Below are 20,953 nucleotides of genomic sequence, written 5' to 3' on the forward strand. Positions count from 1 at the left end.
ATTTTTATTTGAATCTCTCCTCTAGGCTCGCCCTGCTCAGGGGGCTAACTGCTGAGCATGCTGGGTAAAGCGCCACCAACTATCAGTAGCCTCAACCTGATAAACTCTGAGGTGTCTGACGCCACAGCCGCCCCGGACGCACACGACGGCATCACGATGGCCGACCTTGTAGAGAGCCTGGATACCAGAGAGCTGGACATGGGGGAGGCAGAGGAGAACGACTACGATGGAAACTACTTAGGTGTGTGTTTGTTTGCATATTTCCTGTCTGTGATTTCACCATCGTTTCACCCAAGAATGAGACGACACCTAAAAGGAAATATTAGAACAATTCAAAGGTCAGTTATTCCAGATTATGCCAAATCCTCAAGAGATTACATTTTCAGAAAACTTAACTTGGCAGACTATGAACCAGATTCATCGGTCGTGACTAAGGTTCATATGACCAAATAAGCCCAAAGTATTGAGTATGTGATTGCCCCTGGGAAATGTAGGAATACCAGAAAAGGGCAAAAGGCTCAAATGTCAGTGTGGAAAATTGACAAAAAAACCCCTCAAGGAAATACTTCAACTGGTAAGTCTTCAAACTGGTATCTAACAGTGAGTTTGAGGGTGGATTTTTCCTTTACATAATTTAGATCTCACAAACTTTACCGGAGCATAAACCGAAACATTTGACCTAACACTGCAAAGTAGAAATCTTGAACAAAGGCAGAGTTTTCAGTGATGCATCCTACTCGCTCCTAAGGAGCCTGAACAACTCCTACATTCACAAACAGAACAAAAAACAAAACTTGCTAACCACTCGCCTCTCTCTTCCCCCTAGGGGACTGTCGTATCCCATTTTCAGCGGTGTATGCCACAGTGGGCTTTAAGGAGGCCAACGCTAAGGTCTACCTTCCCACTGTGCCCATTACTGCCCGGATACTAGAGGTGGAGAGATTCACCACTGCACAGGACCGCTTCAACCTGTCGCACCAAAGGAGTGTCAACAAGGTACTGCACACAATGTCTACAGCAATACTTAATACAAATTCAGACGTTATCATTATATTTCCCTGCACTCCTTACCTTTGGTTGTTTTTTTTATTTTGGAAAATATAGGGATAGGATGTTAATTGTGAGTTGGTCTGGATCAAAGTATCAGATAAATCTCTATAATGTCGTTATAAATCCCTATAATAAGTTGCTTGAATTCTTTATGTATTATATAATAATATATATCTTAAACTCATCATCTCTCTCTCCCAATGTGTGTGTTTCTGTAGTCTCTGCCGGCGGTGTTTAAGATTGAGCTGAAGCACGGTGAGTTTACCTGGGTGGTTAAGAGGAAGGAGAAACATTTCATGGAGCTGCACAGAGAGCTGAGGACGTACAAGACCTTCATGAGGATACCGCTGCCGTCACGCAGGTTGGTGCCTACACACATAGATTTACACTCCCACACGGACTTGCACATAGGCGAACACTAACGGACAAGTTTAGACGTATACCCACGTTGTCACATTGCATTGACCTTGTGGAGAACCACCTTGTGTGAGTTCCACAATGTTACTTTTTGAACAGCGGGAAGAATAACATGTACACACACAAGTGCACACACACACACACACACACACACACACACACACACACACACACACACACACACACACTCACACAGGTGCATAGACACATATTCACACATGTACACACTTCCCTACATTTAGGGAAATACAATGGTTCGCTTTCTTGCCAGTTAGATGAGGAGATCAATACCGCTCTTGTATACTAAATTTGAAGCTAGAACCAGGAGATGGTTAACTTAGCTCAGCATAATAGTGGAAACAAGGGGAAACACCTAGCCTGGCTCTGTCCAAAGTGAAAGAAATTTCCCAGCACATTTACTGTAAATTTCACCAGTTAACACATTAAATCTCTTCCGTTAATGTTTGTTGTAATAAAGGGAGGTTTTCCTGTTATACCCATTCTACCAGCATTGCTTTATCGCAGCAACAGTTGCCAGGCAAACAGGATGACTCCAGGAAGTCGCTGCACTCAGAAATGGTTCTGGCTCTGCCCCTAAAGCCACAACTTGTCAATTTTACATTTCTGTTTGTGTTTGGACTAAACAAACGAGACACAACTCGTTAATTGGTCAAATTCAAGTGGTGGTTAGCCTTTTTAAACTTTGGACAGAGCCAGACTAGCTGTTTCCCCCTGCTTCTGCTCTTTATGTTAAGCTAAGCTAATTGCCTCCTGGCTTTAGCTTCATGTAGCCCATTAATGACAACTCCCTTCCTTTGTTATCCTCTTTTTCCATTATTTCTTTCGCCCCCCCCCCCCCCCCCCCCCCCCTTCCTCTGTTTCTCTCTCTCTTCTTCTCTCTCTTGTGATGTACACACTTGAATGCAAAGGAATGTTGCCCTTGGAAGTTAATAGGATTTACTTTTGCCCTGCTCCCTCTTTCTCTCTCCCTCTCCGTGATCTTGACTTAATGTTGTTATAGGAAGGGGTGCATGTTGGATTTTCACAATTGCTTTGGTGGTTGTTGTTTTTTTTACCTCTTGCCTGTTTTCAGTTAAATAAAAGTCCATCTTACCGTTCTGTGTTCCTGGTTGATGTAACACAACAGTGAGTCAACCAGTAACCTGTCAATTTATTCAAGCTTTTGCATTTGACTGTCTAAACACCTGCTGGCAGGAAAGAACACTTTTTTTTTATTGGTGGTGATTAGTGGTGGAACAGAAACAGCCATTGCCCAAAGGTTGTTTGAGCTTAATGGTTCTCCTCAAACGTTTAAGGACAAAGTTTGGAAACACCATGGTTCTCTCTGGAAAAGCATCCTTAAGTAGCTTGGTCATTCCAATTCCCTCCTTTTTTGTTTCCACACAGCCACACAGTGAGGAGACGGACGGTGAGGAAGAGCGAGGTGAGGGAGATGCCCTCCCTGCCGAGGGGAGGAGGGGACGAGCTGGTGCGCGATGAGCAGGTCTCCAGCAGGAGGGTACGTCGCAACACTGCCTGCAGCCTTTTTGCCTGTTTTATTATTTTTTAATTTTTGGTTGGAAAATTCCCACTTGTCATATCTTAACTTTTATGGCAAGGAGCTCTCCTGGCACTCGCTTGTTGCCATGACACTTAACTCCTTGCCAGCACATGTATCCTCTAAAACCCTCTCTGACTGTGTGTTTGTGTGTGTGTGTGCATGTAAGTGTTTATATGCTTGGATTTTGTAATAAAAATACTCACAGTGGCCAAAATATAGTGTATGTGTTTCTACAGAGACAATTAGAAGACTATTTGAACAAGCTGCTGAGGATGGCCATGTACCGCAAATATCACCATACTGTGAGTAATCATACTAAGCTCTGCAAACTGTCACTTAACCACATAATGACTGCCAGTTCAAATTTATACTAATTGTGTGTATATTATGAATGACTGTGAGCCAAATGTATCATGTCAGCTACCATAGATACTTGGTATGCAATGTACAAGTAAATATGATATATGAATATGATTCACAGTGTTTTTCAGCATTTTGCTAAGCTCTAACCTTATGGTGCAACATTGAGTGTTGACATAGATAATTATCGTGTTTACCCATGGCACTGCCAAGCGTCTGCTTTATGTTGACACACTCAATAAACTGCTTATTTTAGCTCGAAAAAGGCTTCAAGTCTGAATGCCCTGAAGATGAATACTGTGTAAACTGTGAGATGTTTATTTTTTTCTGTAAATTACACATAAAAAATTTATTGACTTACTGTATTTTATTTAATGTGACAATACAGTCTAAACGTATCTTTGCCCACCGCTTTTCAATCGGAATTTCTCATTTTCAAAAACCCTTTATTCAAAATGCAACTATTTTTAAGTGACTTATTATCAGCACCTTTTAATATTTGGGCCTATAACATACAGTGTGTTCTTTCTCATGCAAAACTTTACTCGTACCTACTTCACCTTTATGGTAGCTAGGCTTTAAAACAGACTAATGCTAGGTTTAGATATAGCATTCTGGCTATTATGTGCTGCCATATTAGTATTAAGCCTCATACTGACGCATTAGAATATAATATCCGAGATATGTTGTTGAGATAATTTAGGCTGGGTTACATTGCCTCCAGCTGTATGGTATGTGGTAACAGCTGCCTGCTCCGTCACATGTCGTGAGTACTGTACAGTATGTATCGGTGCTTTTTTTTTTTTCACTGTGTGCAGCCACTTGTTGTCTCTTCCTGTCTATTCTCAGATGGAGTTCATCGACATCAGCCAGCTGTCTTTTATTCATGACTTGGGGCCCAAAGGACTGTGAGTGTTTTCTCTTCTTTCAATCCCTTTTTTCCCTCCCATCTGTAAAAACAGTTCAGGTGTCCGGTAAAATATGCTCTCAACTGTTCAGAGCAGAGTGAAGCACTTATAGAAGAAATATAAAGAAATATAGAAGATCAGGATGTCACTTTCTTTAAGTGTCCTCATTTACAAACGTCCTAGTCTCCTATTTTGTTTCACACTCTCCTTACATCCCATAGTATTTTTCTTAGAAGATACTGAACTGTTTTGTCCGTCTCTTCCAGAGAAGGGATGATCTATAAGCGCTCAGGAGGACATCGTATCCCTGGCATGAACTGCTGTGGTCACAGCCAGGCCTGCTACCGCTGGTCCAAACGGTGTGTGGTTCCTTTCGTCCTTGTGTGTTGCGTTCTGTCTCTCTTTACCTTTTGTCTCGTCTTTCGATCTTTTTCTGCTGTGTTTTTTGTGTTCAAATTTTTCTGAAATTTTATGTTTAAATATGCAAATGAGGCATTGACTAATGCTAACTTTTGTTGTATTTAGTGTGTTAAAGTTAGTGCAGTAAAATGGACACCTTAAATATGTATTTTGGATGTTTTATTCCCACTAGACTGAAAAAAGAAATGACATGTTTTGGAGCAAAATAGCCCCAAGTCTCAAAATGTACCAGTACATGAAATAAAAAAATCAATTTTCTTGCCATTAGTGTACTACTCCAATTTACAAGGGGAACCCTTACTTTTAATTTCTCTGTTTGAATTAAAAACGTGTCTAAAGTGTAGGTGTGATGGATGCTATGTATGAAATGAAACATTCCATACTCAGATTTTGTGCAGGAAGCTGTCAGAGTTTGAGTGTTAAAACACAGTGACCACTCATTCTCATATCTCAAAACATAATAATGATAATATCTTATTAAGTGTTTAGTTATTATTATTTTTTTTAATTTTTTTGTAGTTTGCTCACAAAATGTTAGTAGCATCTTCAGCCCAGCTGCATTGGCACATGCTTGCCTCTCTCTTCATCTGTTTGTTTATTTCTCTTTATCACAGCCAAATTATTATGTGAGCAGTTTTGATTGTTGTTTTTCTGAAGACAGCACAAAAAAATCCCACACGTTTGAAACACGCGGCCCATCCACCTACATCCCCATGATGATTTTCTTCCTACACCCTTTTCCTTGAATCAAGAAATATAAGAAATCTTTCACAGCAATGAATCAAAATCTGCAGACCTTCACGTAGACCCACAAATCCTAAATCCTAATGATGATGATGATGATGATAATGAGGACTGTGTGTGTTTTGTAGCTGGCTGGTGGTGAAGGACTCGTGCCTGCTGTACATGAAGCCAGACTCAGGGGCCATCTCCTTTGTCCTCCTGTTGGATAAAGAGTTCAGCATCAAGATGGACTCCAAAGACACAGAAACCAAACATGGAGTCCGGATTGACAGCCTCTCCAGGTTAGATTCAAATGTGTGTGTGTGTACGGTTGAACATTTGATTTTTGTAGCAGATACCCAAGGAGTTATCACACTTATACCCAATGTATTTGGAGTATACCCTCACAGTGTATTCTGAGGCTAATGTTATTTCAACTCCAGTTGAAAAGAGAATCCTCCCTTAGACTCTCGAGCTGTGAGATAAAATCAAAGAATGTATATAAAATATGAGAATGCTTTTCAAATGGTTATATATCCTACAAATACACTTTCAAGAGACTTCCCACTGTCTTCAGAGAGCAGGGGGAAATTAATGGTTTCAAGTTTGATGATAATGCTGTGTTGAAAACCAGATATTTACCATTCATAAATCATTTAAGATGGCTAAAACAGTTTTGCTGTCCAACTTGCTCTGGAAATCTCAACCAGTGTTCCAAAAAAAACAAAAAATCCCCAACAGGCTCAAAAAGCCCAGCTTCATTGCTTAAAGCTGTTGTTAACAATCTGCTGTTACAGGGTTGATTGTTTTCTTTAGCTCCTTTTCATTCCAACATTCATAATCCAGGGCTTAATTTTATTTTAGGAACTATTACGGATCTCTGATGTCTCGTAAAAAGAAAACACAATGTCTGCTTTTACAAACTGATCAGCAGTTTGTTAAGCTGAGGGCAAAATTAAACCCAAATTCTGAATTGGCACTAATGTGGTTCATGCCAGAGCCAATAAAATGACGACACGCTCTGTATCTGTGCTCATCCTCCCGGCAGGACCCTCGTGTTTAAGTGCATCAGCTACAGACATGCGCGCTGGTGGGGTCAGAGCATCGAGAGCTTCGTGAGGATTCATGGGAAGCCTTTCCTCCGAGATCACCGCTGCGGCTCGTTTGCACAGGAGCAGGAAAACATCCCCGCCAAATGGTAACTACACTGGGACAGAGCGCAACTGGTGGAACTTATGTTGCCGTGTACACAACACAGAATAAACAATAGGAAAGAGATGTTTTGCATTAGTTTCAAACTTCCACGTTTGTTTCTTTCAAACAGACCTATGTAGTGTACAACAAATATGTTCAAACCATTCAGTTTGGTGGATTTAATCATGTTCAAAAAGCTGCTCATTGGAGATGCTTTAGACCACTAATAATAACACACTATAAATGATGTGAAATTAAAGGAAGTGTGTCAAGTAACAATATAGTAACTGAATATTTATTTTGCAAGGATCAGTGTATTAGAATTCCCACAGTTGTAATGCATTATAATACTACTATAATCACACTTAAATGCATTATATCAGTTATAAGTTGCACTAAGTGGTCATTGTTTGCTCTAAGTAACATGAAACAAATAATAACTGCAGGAAAAATGTAAAAACATTTTTTTTTATTTTACTTGAAGTAAACAATTGCCAAATATAATCACATTATAATGTATAATAACATTGATTATAATGCATTGTAAAAAGATTATAACGTATTACAACTATGGGAATTATAATACGTTGTGATCCTTGCAAAAAAAAGCCAGTGAGTTACCAGCAACTATGAAGTATTATGATACTTGACTTGTTCAATCCACTGTGCAATATTAACAACCATTCAGTCCGACTATATCATATTTTAGTTATTTATTATACCTTTACTGTGTGATTATGTATTTATTATATTTGTTTTGATCTGTTTTTTCTACCTTTTGAGTCATTATAAAATGCTTAATAATGTATTATGATTATTCTAAAGCATTATGGATATATATGGGTGCTTATGGCTATAATTCTACTGTACTATAAGCACATACAAACACATCATGAGTATGTTTATGATGTATTACAGACATGGCCGTCATAAGTGTTGCCCTTATTTTTTCCTCTATTATCCTTTCACTGGTAACTATGGAAATGTTCGAGAGGACTACGTGGTCGACTCTCTGTTTTGGCTGCTTTGCCATTTTTCAGGTCTTTTTTTTGCATTCTCTCCCCCTCAGCTGGCAGATTCTGTGATATTGAATCATCTGTGTGATAATGTCATTGCATCGTCTTTGTACTTAAGGAAGAGAAAGCGTGCTGCAGTTCTGTGAGCTAATGGAAAAAAAAAAAAGAGTGTTTTTGAAAAACAGTTATGTCGTGATGACACAGCTATGGGTGTTGCCTGAAGCTTGAAAGGTTAAGACATTTGGGGGGAGTTTGTGTGTTTTATGTTTGTCCGTGTCAACACAAGCACATGTGAGTTATGTCTGTTTTCACAAGTTACACAGAGAATCTGTAACGCTTCTTTGCAGGTATGTGAATGGAAAGACGTACATGGAGGATGTGGCTGATGCTTTGGAGGAGGCTAAAGAGGAAATCTTTATCACTGACTGGTGGTGAGTTTCAATGTGTCTTTGGTGTGAAAATGCCTCATGTATAAGATTTTGGTTGGGATGTGTCTGCTGTCAGCACTGAAGCGTGAGAACCCAGAAATAAACAGCTCAGTGGGTTGAATCCGTCCAGCTTTTACTCAGCTTCAACTTGCTCCAAACCTGACAGAAATAATAATCCGAGAGAACCAAAGCAACAGAGAAACACACAGTCTTTTCTTATTAGTGGACTCAACCAGGAGCCTGAATCCCCAAGCAAATTTAACTTAGTCTGGCTCTCTTTGAGTTACCTGCCTTCACAGCACCTAACATCACGAAGCTGGTGATCAACTGACAAGTATAAGGCATTTCCAGCATGTTCACTAGTCAAGAATAATTGTATTATTTTTATTTTATAAACTTTTTAATATTTTTTTTTTCACAGGATTAACAAACTATTGACAATAAGTCAGATATGTAATGATGCTCTTTCTGCTAAAGCAGAGAAGAAAAGTGTAGAAGCCAAATTTGACAGATAATTTGGCCTAAAAAAGGGCTGAAGAAAAGAAATGATTGCTTGATAAGGTTCAACTTGCTGAAATGTTGCATGTAATCCACCATTCATTAGGCTGTTTTGGTGCATTGCTGTGTATTTGGCTTGGAAGCTCTGTTGTTATATGTCAATCCCCCGAGCAATTTCCCTAGGTATCCAATCTCTCTCTATTCTTAGCAATAATGTCATTAAAAGTAGTCTTAAAAGAGCAGGGGAAGGTTGTCATTGTGGCTTCAAGATATGTCATATTGCAGAATCTTGTAGGCATAGGAAATATTTTACTCTTTGCATCTGTAATCTGCAATCATACAGTATGCAGATGATGTTGTAAAAAAATTGAATATAGAATAGTTGTGGAGGCTTGTTTTAGTATTGGTAAACACACAGGCCATCGTCAGAGTCCTTCCAAAGAATGACAACTTGACACTCTGATACCCAGTTAGAGCAGTACATGCTGTTACATATTACACTATGTATTACCCACAAGTCCTGGCTCTCTGATATCCAATACAATGGTACTGCATCTAATTACAGCCTTATCCACACACCCAGAATAGAAATACACTGACAGAAAGATTGTCTCCACATAGTATCTGTTTACTCTTCGGCCGCACCCCCTTTGTCTCTCACTGTGTCTTCTTAATTTACTGTCGGGGTTATGTTCCTCGCATGAGAACTGATTATGTAACCTGTCAGAGGACCTTGAGATATAGTTGTTCAGCCACCCTGCTTTATGTAATCCAAGTTTAGGGTAGAAAATGTGTTTGAATAAAAGAACACTAGAATTTCTGTTCAAAACAAAGATAAACCTAATTTACTTCATGTAAAATCCTGTTGTCAGACAGTCACACCTGAGGGAACAGTAACTTTGAAAACAATGTCGCAAAGATGTAGTTCAAATCTAATATCAATAACCGGCTCACTCTTCAGAGGATAGAGACTTTTCCCTTCCTTCTTCCTATAATAGTGTTTTATGGTGTTTTCTGTTTGTCACTACTGACACAGTTTTAATATTTCTGGCAGTGTCATTTCAAATATAATTGTTCATGGTACCTCGGAGCCAAATGTGCGACTGTTTGACGTGACTGAAATCCCTGTGTTCCAAGGCAGTAATCACTGGGCTTATGGTCTTAACCAATGAGGTGTCAGCCTGCGTAATGTGAGCAAATGGCAATGCAGACGTGTAAGCTCAGGATGCCAGTGTGAATTACTCATGAGACTATATCATTATGTCATGTCCTTCATGTTTAAAGTCTATCAAATGTGTTGGAAGCTCTAAAGAGTGAAGATAAAGATACATTTCTCCATCTTTTATTGTTTATCATGTAATGGTGATGCATTGAGTTTCTTTATCTTGGTATCTGTTTCAGTCTGGTTTCTTTTTCACCAGGCTGAGTCCAGAGATCTTCCTGAAGAGACCTGTGGTGGAGGGAAACAGGTGGAGGCTAGACTGCACCCTGAAACGCAAAGCAGTAAGTAGGCGTTAGTTTACCGACATAACCTATAACCTAAGTATTGAAAAACAAAATAATCAGTGTTTTGCTCTTCAGAAAGGATTCATAATGTATTGAAACCAAATAAATATGAACAGTCAAATTTGTTAAATGGCCAGAAATGTGCTCTTAACATTGTTCTTCTTTCTGTCGTTCTACAGCAACAGGGAGTGCGTATCTTTGTGATGTTGTACAAGGAGGTGGAGCTGGCCCTGGGCATCAACTCGGGCTACAGCAAGAGGACCCTCTCACGCCTGCACCCCAACATCAAGGTAACTAAAGGATTGTGGGTAGTGAAAGAGTATTGGAAACACGCAATTACATATTATACCTTCTATGTACTGTTTTTCTAAATCCATGTGTGCTGCATTTAATATGATTGTGTCTAAGGTGATGCGTCATCCAGACCACGTCTCCTCCTCTGTCTATCTGTGGGCGCATCACGAGAAGATCGTTGTCATTGACCAATCAGTGGCCTTTGTGGGCGGGATAGACCTGGCATACGGTCGCTGGGACGACAGAGAGCATCGGCTGACGGATGTCGGCAGCGTGACACGCTCTGTGGCCCTTGAGCAGGTCAGACACACAATCAAATGAAATGAAAACGTCTTGTCTACTGTTTGGAGTTAGAAAGGCAATACATCTTGCTCTGAGCTCCTGACAAATATGAGAGGGAGGAGAGGAAATGGAGAAATCTATTTCACTCAAACCTGCAGAGTTTAAGGGGGGGGGGGGGGGTGAAGAGAAGAGGTAGCGTTGCATAACAGTGTGTCAAGTGACAGTGTGTGTGTGTGTGTGTGTGTGTGTGTGTGTGTGTGTGTGTGCGCATTAATACAGAATATAAAGAGCAAAGACTTTCACACAGCCTCTTAATGACACACACACACACACACACACACACACACACACAACATCTACTACACAACTACACAGACACTGTCGACCTTACAGTCAAGAAAACAAATCACTTTCTTTAAACATAAGCTTTAGGCAAAATTGTCATTTATTTGTGCTCGAGACGTTAAAAAATGTTCCCATTAAAAATCTGGATATTCAAAAAGTAGTTCCCAAATGATAGATCACAGTGGTTTTGAGGCCTCTTTGACATCTCCTCTAGCACTGAACTTTTTACACTAGTTTCCTAAACTCAAACTGATTCTCATGTGGATAGAATTAAAAAACTATAGAGACGTGCACAGAAAATACACCAAACCGTTAATCGTGTTTAACCTGCCCTTATTGATTGTATTGACCTTCCTTATGTCATTTATATTCATAAAGGTAGACTATGTAATAAAGACAACTGTCACTATAATTTATATTCGAAAATGCCACAAACCGAACCCTCCAAAATGACCATGAAGTTGAATCTACACCTCTTTAATACAAAAACTGAACATTACAGGATTTATTGTAAGGTGTTGTACTAGCTACAGTGTAGCTAATTAACCAGCAGCTGAGTGTACATCCTCTGTCTTCATTCTTAAGGCTGGCTCCGCTAACACTCCGTCCAGTAAGGGCGTGACCTCCGTCGATGGCGTCTCCAACAGCAACGGACGAGGGACGCCACCCAGTGATCCGGTGGACTTGCCCAAGCTGAAGGGGATCGGACGCAGCCGGAAGGCTCGCTTCAGTCTGTACAGACACCTGCACAAACACACTCTGCAGCACGCAGACAGTGTCAGCAGCGTAGACAGTGCAGGTGTGTTTGTATGAGTGGAAAGAGAGAGAATATGCGAGAATGAGAGGGAGAGAGTTTTGGAATATGAATCGGGTGAATGAGAGGCACATTGTGAAGAACATTGCTATATACTGTACAGTACATGTAGTCCTTTTACCATAATGTTTTCATTCTGTGTGTCTGTGTGTGTGTGTGTGTGTGTGTGTGTGTGTGTGTGTGTGTGTGTGTGTGTGTGTGTGTGTGTGTGTAGGGAGTGGTTCAGTGCAAAGCCTCAAGACAGGTGTTGGAGAGTTACAGGGAAACACGCGCTTCTGGCATGGAAAAGACTACTGCAACTTTGTCTACAGGGACTGGATCCAGTTGGAGAAACCTTTTGATGGTCTGGTTCACACACACACACACACACACACACACACACACACACACACACACACACACACAGACACAGACACAGACACGCATACACACTATTAGTTTGGTCTTACTCTAATTAGTTTCCCTCCTTTCTAGGTCTAAAACTCTTCTCAGTATACAAAGCACTACTTGCTATTGCTATTGATATTTTTCCTGTTATATCAGTTTGATGGAAACAAATAGTCATTGGGAAAACTAATATGGCATACAACACTTTGTATTCTCCCAGTCTCTGAGCCAAACTCTCAGACCCCACTGTTGCTCCTTTCTCCCATCTTCTCTCCTTCGTCCCTGGCTTTTTTTTTTTTTTATTCTGTCGCACCGTATCTTTTTTTGTCTTTTCTCCTTCTCACACTTTTTTCCCTGTCTTCACTGTTGCAGACTTCATCGACAGGTACACCACTCCTAGAATGCCGTGGCATGACATCGCCTCAGTGATTCATGGCAGAGCTGCGCGCGATGTGGCCAGGCACTTCATCCAGCGCTGGAACTTCACTAAGGTACACACGTACCTTCATTAACAAACACAGGGATACACAGGGATGTAGAACAGGATTATTTTAAAGCTAAACTTGTTTGACTAGAATTTTTTCAATTGAAGTTTCTTTGTTGACAGAACAGATTTAACCACTTTCTAGACTTATAGCCTATTACTTTGTTTGCTTGATTTGACTATTTAATGCTAATTCGTTGTAGGAGTAATAGAAACTAGTTATGAATGTATTTTAACTGTGGAAAATCATGATTTGTTGACTTAAAAAAATAAAACGGAACAATAAACACTAACCTGGTGAAATGTCTGGCTGGGACAGTGGAAAAATACTTTAATCCTCACACTCATGCTTTCCATGGCATCAGCAGCGTTTTCCTGTTTTTACTATTTTCCATTCCTCATCTAACTCCTCATTTACCCCCTCTCTGCCCAAATTCTCCAACTTTCTCCCCTCCAGATCATGAAGCCAAAGTATCGCTCTCTGTCTTATCCATTCCTGCTGCCCAAGTCTCACTCCAGTGCCAATGACCTCAGATACCAAGTTCCTGACTGTGTCAATGCCAAAGTGCAGGTGAGAGACCTGAACACACAAAGTACCATTTTACTTTTATCTGTGCTCATAAAAAACATATTGTGGGAAATGTTTTTTTTTTTTTTCTTTCTTTCTTCATAATTATACAAAATGACAAAGTGGGGCAAAAACCAACCATTCACCAAACCTAAAAAGAACCACTGGTAGAAAATTACAGAGAAAACACAGTATAAACAGTATAAACTCCCACTTTGCCACAATATTTTCCACATCCCGATCTGCAAGCACTGCTGGAGAAAGATAAAAGAGAGTGAGCATTAAAAAACTCTCCATGGGCCCAAAAGTTATATAACTACAAAGGTTTGCGCTTGCGATTGACCCTCAAAGGTTTTTAGCCGAAGGGAACCAACCTCTGAGTGAAATGCTTGGCTAAAATAAGAAGTGCACGAAGATCCCATCACAACCCCATCATGTTTAAAAGACAGCGTAGTTTTGTTTTGTCAGTAACGTTTAAGAAATATTTATTTCATTCAAATTGTGTCTGTTTTTAAACTGACACCTCTGTGAACACTATGTACAACTTCTCCATTTGTATAACCACTGATAATACACACCATTTTTCTATTAATATTATTGCTATTATTATTATGTTTGTTACCATTGAATTTAATGTCCTCACAGGAATTATTTACCACTATTTTTGTATTGCTTTAAGCAGTATTAAACAAAATAACTCCACGTTGCAGTTTACAGGTTAATCATCAAAAAGCCCCCCAAAAAGCATTTGATGTTACCTTGTAATGATCAGTGACTATCAGTTGTTATTATTTATTATTATCTTTATGATGTAGGTACATTTAACCCTGTAATTTGATTGCTGCAAGACATACATATTTTTTAGAGTTGCTGCTGTAATAATCCTATTCTGTGTGTGCAAGGTGTTGCGGTCGGCAGCAGATTGGTCGGCAGGTATAAAGTACCACGAGGAGTCCATCCACAATGCCTACATCCAGGTCATCGCTAAGAGCAAACACTACATCTACATAGAGGTAAACCAGCAGTGAGGCCAGGATATGACATTAAATGACAAACACTGGGATGTGAAACTGTTATGAGAGTTGAGATGAATTCATCAGAGGTTGGTGTCAGTAATTTTGCATCAGTGATGTTTTCAATGTACTCAGTAACAATGTCATTGTGGAAGTGAAATGCTCCTCTACTCTGAAACATAAAGTTGTACATGTAGAAACAAAAAGAACCGTTTATAATTGTCTCTCTTCGGGTCGGTGTCCATCTTTTATCTTTTTTCCCATCAGAACCAGTTCTTCATCAGTTGTGCCGACAACAGGACGGTCTACAACAAGATTGGAGACGCAATCATTGAAAGGATCCTCAGAGCTTACAAGTACTTCCCTTTTTTTTTTTCTTTTTTTTTTTTTTTTAAACATTTGGCTGTTTAACTACAGTAGTACTTGTGAGTATAGGAAGGAAGTTGTACGTACTGTGTATGTATACAAGATTAGACTCGTCTCTTCTTCTACTTCTGCTTCTTACATCTTAACGCTGGTAGTCTGCGGCTTTTTTGTAACTGATGTGTTTGCTCACAGGGAGGGTAAGAAGTACCGTGTGTATGTGGTCACCCCGCTGCTTCCTGGGTTCGAGGGGGACATCACCACAGGAGGAGGGAACGCCATTCAGGCTGTCATGCACTTCAACTACAGGTGGACCACATGCCACAGACCAGTTTTAATATTGAAAGAGGAATAGTGAGGGGAATTGAGAAAGCGCATGTGGAAGAGTCACGAGTATTCCATTGTGTTATATTTCTTTCAAGTTGATCTGAGTCTAGGATGTTCAATATTTATATGTTTTGATGAGTATGAATCTCCTGCCTCCTCAGAACCATGATCAGAGGAGAGTACTCGATCATCTCCCAGCTGAAAAAGGAGAGTAAGTACAATAATTAATTATAACATTCATTTTGATACCTAATTTTAAGGTTAGAGTTGGAAAAGTGCATTCCATATTTCATCCTCTACTCCTCTGGTTTTGGTGTTCTTCCTCTCTCCTCTCCTCTCCTCTCCTCTCCTCTCCTCTCCTCTCCTCTCCCAGTGGACGACCATTGGATGAACTACATCTCCTTTGCCGGATTGCGGACTCACACTGAGCTGGAGGGACGCCTGGTCACGGAGCTCATCTACGTGCACAGCAAGATGCTCATCGCTGATGACAACACAGTCATCATCGGTCAGTCTCTCATCTGCTCTCTCATGTTCTGTCACTCTTTTTTTTTTCTTTCTTTCTGTTGTTCTCACCAACATATGAGGCAACTATCCTCTCTGCCTTGACACCACGGAGATGTGATGAAATTGTATCCTTCACCATGTGTGCAGCTAACAAATGCCCATACTAAAAATAAGTAGTGACTTCTGCAACATAGCTCTGCTGCGCCCCCTGCTGGCTAATAAGGCACAGCCTACTCTCTCACAAGACTGAGACCAAACAATCAAATCTAAAGGCTAAAAATTGTTCTTAAATACTCTGCTTTTGTATAGGCAGTACTGTAACTTTTGTCGATTTTTTTATTTATCAATATACAGACGATATTAATAAGATAGGTCCATTGAAGGCATAAGGTCTTTAACATAGGGTTTATAGAGATAAAATAGAATGATTGTTGATTATAGCATGATTTAGAATGCTACGACTAAGTCAGATGAATGCATCCTACATAAACAGAACAACAAGAGGACGACAAGAACAGTGAATATAGGCTAGCTGATGTCGTGTAGTCAGTGTATGGGAGAACGGTGTGTGTGTGTGTGTGTGTGTGTGGGTGTGTGTGTGTGTGTGGGTGTGAGTTATAAAATGATAGCAAAGACAATAAGTAAGTTAATAAATATAAGGGCATATAACATAAATAAATAACAACAAATAATAACATTCATCAACATGTGCGTTGAACACTGTAATGGTAACAAAAATATTAATGAAGTCAGGGGCAGTGCCGCCTCGTCCACTGGCAAGGTCAACCTTGTTGTTTCATTGTTTCGTTTTGTAGTTATTGATAAGAAATACTATTTATTAATACATTTTTTTATTGTAAGTTGTGTATTGTTGGACTAATTGGTTCAGCTTCGGGTCGCCCCCATCTGGCCCATTGTGGGTTTGATCCCTTTAAAAAGAAAAACACCTAGACCCTAGGGAAGAGGCCTGTTTTTTTTTTGTTTGGGGGGAGGGGGTTAAACAGTCAGTTGCATACATCACCAGTGACCCAGCCTTCCATCCCCATGTTCCAGGGAGAACCGTCAAATTGAGCTTGAGCTGCCAGGGACGGGACGGAGCACCGCAAGGGAGGTTGTGGTTGTGGGGAGTTTTTGGTTTTGAAATACTTCAATATATTTAATATATATATATATATATATATATATATATATATAAACAACAGAATGTTTTTATATATATAAATAATATATATATATAAATATATATAATAATAATATATATATATATAAATAATTTTATAATATATATAAAAAAACATTCTGTTGTGTGTATATGATGGAGATTAGATTTTCTATTGAAATATAATCTATCATTAAGTTTTTCAAGTGTGTGATATTTGTCTACCTTTTGATAAAGCTGGTTTGATATGGGTGAATTATCGATAGAGTGACTTTTTCTACATTGAGAGAAGTGGGACGGTAAGTTGATGGTAAAGTTGGGTCTTTGTTTGGTTGAAGGAGTAGTGAAATAGTTGCTGTGTTCATGTTTGCTGGAAAACGTGAATTTTGTTATTTCAGTTATCATTTTGTTGAAAAGCGGAACTAGAATTAACCAGAAGTGTTTATAGAACTCAGGAGGGAAGCCATCAGGTCCTGGTGCTTTGTTTTTTGGCATAAGATTGAGGGCAGTAGAAAGTTCATCCTGTGTTATTGGTGAATCCAGTCTGTTGGTTTGTTCTTTGCAAGCTGTGGTAGGTCAATGCTGTCATAAGTTGATGTCCTCTTGACTTCTGAAGATTATTTTATCTGATCGGGTGAATTTGTGGGCTTCCCTTCTGAGTCCTTAATGATAGAGTATGTTGTTTTTTCTTTATTTCATTTAATTTGATTTGACAAGTATTAAAAAGATTTATTGCTATGGTGAAAATGTTCTTGTCGACATCTGTGTATCAGGAATTGAGTTCCATCCTTTGTTCTGCATGTTTGTTTCAGGTTCTGCTAACATCAACGACAGAAGCATGCTGGGTAAACGTGACAGCGAGGTGGCGGTGATTGTCGAGGACTCCGAAAAGGTCGCTGCAGTGATGGACGGACAGGAGTACGAAGCTGGACCCTACGCTCTTCAGCTCCGCCTCGAATGCTTCCGGTGTGTGTGTGTGTGTGTGTGTGTGTGAGAATTAGAGTGGACGAGAGAGAGAAAATTGTTTTCATAATGATTGTATTTTATTTCTCATTTACCTTCTCTTTCTGAACAGGACCGTTCTCGGAGGTCACACTGACACCAGTATTGACATGTCTGACCCCATCAGTGATCGCTTCTATAAGGAGGTGTGGATGACCACCGCTGGCCGAAACGCCACCATCTATGAGAAGGTACATAATGAACAAAAATGAATTCATGAGGCTGAGCAACACATGTGCCAGATAGTGTTTTTGACAGTGTGTAACTGTTACACAATTTATAGATGTCATTTGTTTAAGAGAATATATAAATAAAGAGTCAGCAGGTGAATTTGAGAAAGCAAACTTAAGGATTCACTGAAGAATCAGGTAAAATGTATAAATGGTGATCATTCTAGTAGATTCAATTACAATAATGCCCTCCTGTGCTCAGAAATGTAACAAGACTAAAAACTAAATGAAAGAATTTTGACTTTGCTATACATACTTGCCTCTAGTGGAGGAAAAAAAAGATTTATTCTCTGTACAGCAGCCATTTTGGGACATTTCAGACACAGTTTGCCACCACTAAAGTCATTTGGATTTGTCCTCAGGAGACCTTGAATATTTGTGCCAAATATCATGGAAGTGTGTCCAATAGTTGATGAGATATGTCACCTTTGGACAACCCGGCCAACTGATTAACATTGCCATCCCAAGAGCCATAGAAACTAGTGCAGCAGTATTTTAACTCTACATGTGTGTGTTTTTCTGCAGGTATTTCGTTGCCTTCCTTCGTCCCTGGTGAGGAACATGTCCGAGCTGGAGCAGTACCAGTCCAAACCGGGTTTGGCCCAGACAGACCTGGCCCGCGCTCAGGAGGAGCTACGCAAAATCCGAGGCTTCCTGGTCCAGTTTCCTCTGGACTTCCTGTCTGAGCAGAACCTCATGCCCTCTGTTGGAACGAAGGAGGCCATGGTCCCAACTGAGATCTGGACATAAAGGATGTGCCACCACTGCCAGTCACTTACACATCGGAATTTATTTCTTGAGGAAAGTATCTGGATTGATTATTAGAGAGATTTCTTTTAATCCAAAAACGAGAGTCTCCTCTGGATTGATGTGACTGCTGGGCATTGACAAATCTCTTGAATCTGTTTCTACTGAAAAAACACTAAACCGTAGTAACAGTTTATTTGGGTCGGCATTGACACTTTTGGGATGTATGAAGAACAAAATGATATTGCACTTGAAGACAATATTTATGACTGAATTCAACCTGTGGAGAAGAAACAGGCACAAGAACTTTGGGTTTTGGGAATCAACTCAACTCTGCACATTTTGACCCTTTGGACTTGTGGAAAAGCTCGCAAGACAGCGAGGATTTCAAAAGAACCGGTGTGGAGGCGGTAGAAACAGTTTTGATGGTGATGCTAACAAATATTTGTCTCTTAGTTTAAAATGATCACAGAGACGTGATGCACATGACTCACTGAGTTTCTGCGCGCTCATAAGGTGCGTTAGTGCTATGTAGGGCTCCCAGAGGACTCGTCGGGACAAGTTCAACAGCTACTGTCGTCGACTGTCTACGATCGGACTTTTCTGTGCAGTACATGTACAATGAGACAATTTTACAGATAAAACAGTGGTGCATGATTTTGCTTAATGTGCTACAATGCATGTACCAATCCATCTCTGATAAAAACCCTCAGAGATATTGTATTTTCTGTCAAAGGTGTTTTGTGACCGATGATTATTAGACGTGAGGTCTGAACTTTACTGCGGAAATCAAGGGGAACTGTGTTGAGCGGACCTTAACGCGGCTACATCCTACTATGTTTAGAGTGGTGAGTAGAAACTTATCATGGCTGAGGGTGTTTGACTAAAGGCTGCAGTATAAATTGGTTGTGCCAGTGGTACATATCAGAGGCTGGATTAGACAATCGGCGCACAAATTCAAGAGTCATTTCCTCTTTGCTCAACAGATGGTGCTAGTTCCTTAAAACTACAGTTTGTGTACAGCAGTCCAATATGGGCCTTTCAGTTCTCCTGTCTGTTTTTCCTCATCTTGTGGCGACGGCTTTCTCTTAAGTGCTGAAATACAGTCTTTGAAACAATGTAAACAAAGAAAATGAAATCAACATTTTCCATATAGCATGCAATTGATGCCAGAGGCAAAGCTGTCATGTGAAGATACAGTTTGCAATTGCTTGTTACGTTTCCTGTTTGAAGGCGGTTCCAGTGATTTTCTTGATAAGCTTTTTACTTCCAGTGAAAATTGTATTTTTTTTTTTTTTTAATGTAACACAGCCTGCATCTGTCAAGTGGAAACTAAGTTTTTCTAGGGATTCTTATGGTGTGTGACATACAGTGTGGGGCAATTGACATAATTTGTAGATGTGAATGTATGAACTCTATGTCACCTGATTTGTTTTGATTTTTATAATATTTGTTACTTGTCATTTGTCAATCTCTTTTTTCAAGCGAGTCAGGACAGGCAGCAGCAGCACCAATTATATGTGACGTTAAAGAACCACTTATTTTGAATCCAGCTGTGCTTTGTTATTACCACAAAGGCATAGACTGTCATAACAAAGGATTAATGAATGATTGTCACGAAGGTTATGACACAATAAAGGCAGTCCTTGGAGCTGTTGGAGGAAGGCTTCATATAAATAAAAAAATGTAACCGCTTTGTTCAGCAGAAATCCTCTGTATTCCAAAGAAAGAGCCACACAGCCAGTAATTGTGTTTTGATGCATATACGTCCCACACCCAACATGAAAATAACTGGCATTTATTTAACAGAAGCAGACGATAACTGCCAATAATAAATGGTATTGTATTCTTAATGGGACCAGAACATGTATGAATGTTAACTGAAGTGATCATGACTGGAAACATCACAGCCTTTGTTTCTACAAAGACAAACACTACTTTACACTTGCTGTATTTGTCACTGCATTATCTATGGAATATAAATAATTTAACATTCTTTAAACATGTTTTTTTTAATGTACGGCATGGTTGTATGGATGGTTGTGGATTTGTAACAAAACCTAAATGTTTCTTTATCATAACCATCATTCAGCAGTCTTTTCGTCAACTATCTGTAACACGTGGCCTCAATTCAACTGATCTTGCTTCCACTATTTATGTACAATACCTATTTTTGTAGAATTTGTAATTTCTGTCTGTTCATTTAACACAGTGTAACTCATAATTTAAATGTCTAACAAATAAATTTGCCTTTGGACTTTTTGTTTCTTTTTGTCACAAACCAAGAACCCAGTTAATGTAAAAACTTTATTCATTTTTCTTTATTAAATGTTTTCATTCTAGTTGATAG

The 20,953-nt window shown here is 39.6% G+C and overlaps 1 protein-coding gene across 2 annotated transcripts in view; it reads left to right on the forward strand.

The window, feature by feature from the left end:
* Positions 1-20,860, forward strand: part of pld1a (phospholipase D1a) — a 32,865-nt gene extending 12,005 nt beyond the window's left edge. For both annotated transcript variants that reach the window (XM_068702330.1, XM_068702328.1), the window contains exons 2-26: positions 26-241; positions 827-996; positions 1,269-1,411; positions 2,875-2,986; positions 3,265-3,330; positions 4,238-4,296; positions 4,563-4,655; positions 5,589-5,741; positions 6,488-6,637; positions 7,997-8,080; positions 9,997-10,078; positions 10,261-10,371; positions 10,490-10,675; positions 11,588-11,801; positions 12,031-12,159; positions 12,576-12,694; positions 13,145-13,258; positions 14,158-14,268; positions 14,536-14,624; positions 14,827-14,940; positions 15,120-15,169; positions 15,332-15,466; positions 17,437-17,590; positions 17,700-17,817; positions 18,382-20,860. In XM_068702330.1, the coding sequence (XP_068558431.1) occupies positions 58-241; positions 827-996; positions 1,269-1,411; positions 2,875-2,986; positions 3,265-3,330; positions 4,238-4,296; positions 4,563-4,655; positions 5,589-5,741; positions 6,488-6,637; positions 7,997-8,080; positions 9,997-10,078; positions 10,261-10,371; positions 10,490-10,675; positions 11,588-11,801; positions 12,031-12,159; positions 12,576-12,694; positions 13,145-13,258; positions 14,158-14,268; positions 14,536-14,624; positions 14,827-14,940; positions 15,120-15,169; positions 15,332-15,466; positions 17,437-17,590; positions 17,700-17,817; positions 18,382-18,606 (3,165 nt within the window). In that variant the 5' untranslated portion in view covers positions 26-57 and the 3' untranslated portion in view covers positions 18,607-20,860. The remainder of the gene's footprint in view (positions 1-25; positions 242-826; positions 997-1,268; positions 1,412-2,874; positions 2,987-3,264; positions 3,331-4,237; positions 4,297-4,562; positions 4,656-5,588; positions 5,742-6,487; positions 6,638-7,996; positions 8,081-9,996; positions 10,079-10,260; positions 10,372-10,489; positions 10,676-11,587; positions 11,802-12,030; positions 12,160-12,575; positions 12,695-13,144; positions 13,259-14,157; positions 14,269-14,535; positions 14,625-14,826; positions 14,941-15,119; positions 15,170-15,331; positions 15,467-17,436; positions 17,591-17,699; positions 17,818-18,381) is intronic.
* Positions 20,861-20,953: the final 93 nt, after the last annotated feature.

The sequence above is a fragment of the Cebidichthys violaceus genome, unplaced genomic scaffold, assembly GCF_023349555.1.
Source record: "Cebidichthys violaceus isolate CVI_PGR_0920_01 unplaced genomic scaffold, fCebVio1.0.p SCAF_83, whole genome shotgun sequence".
Classification (NCBI taxonomy): Eukaryota; Metazoa; Chordata; class Actinopteri; order Perciformes; family Stichaeidae; genus Cebidichthys; species Cebidichthys violaceus.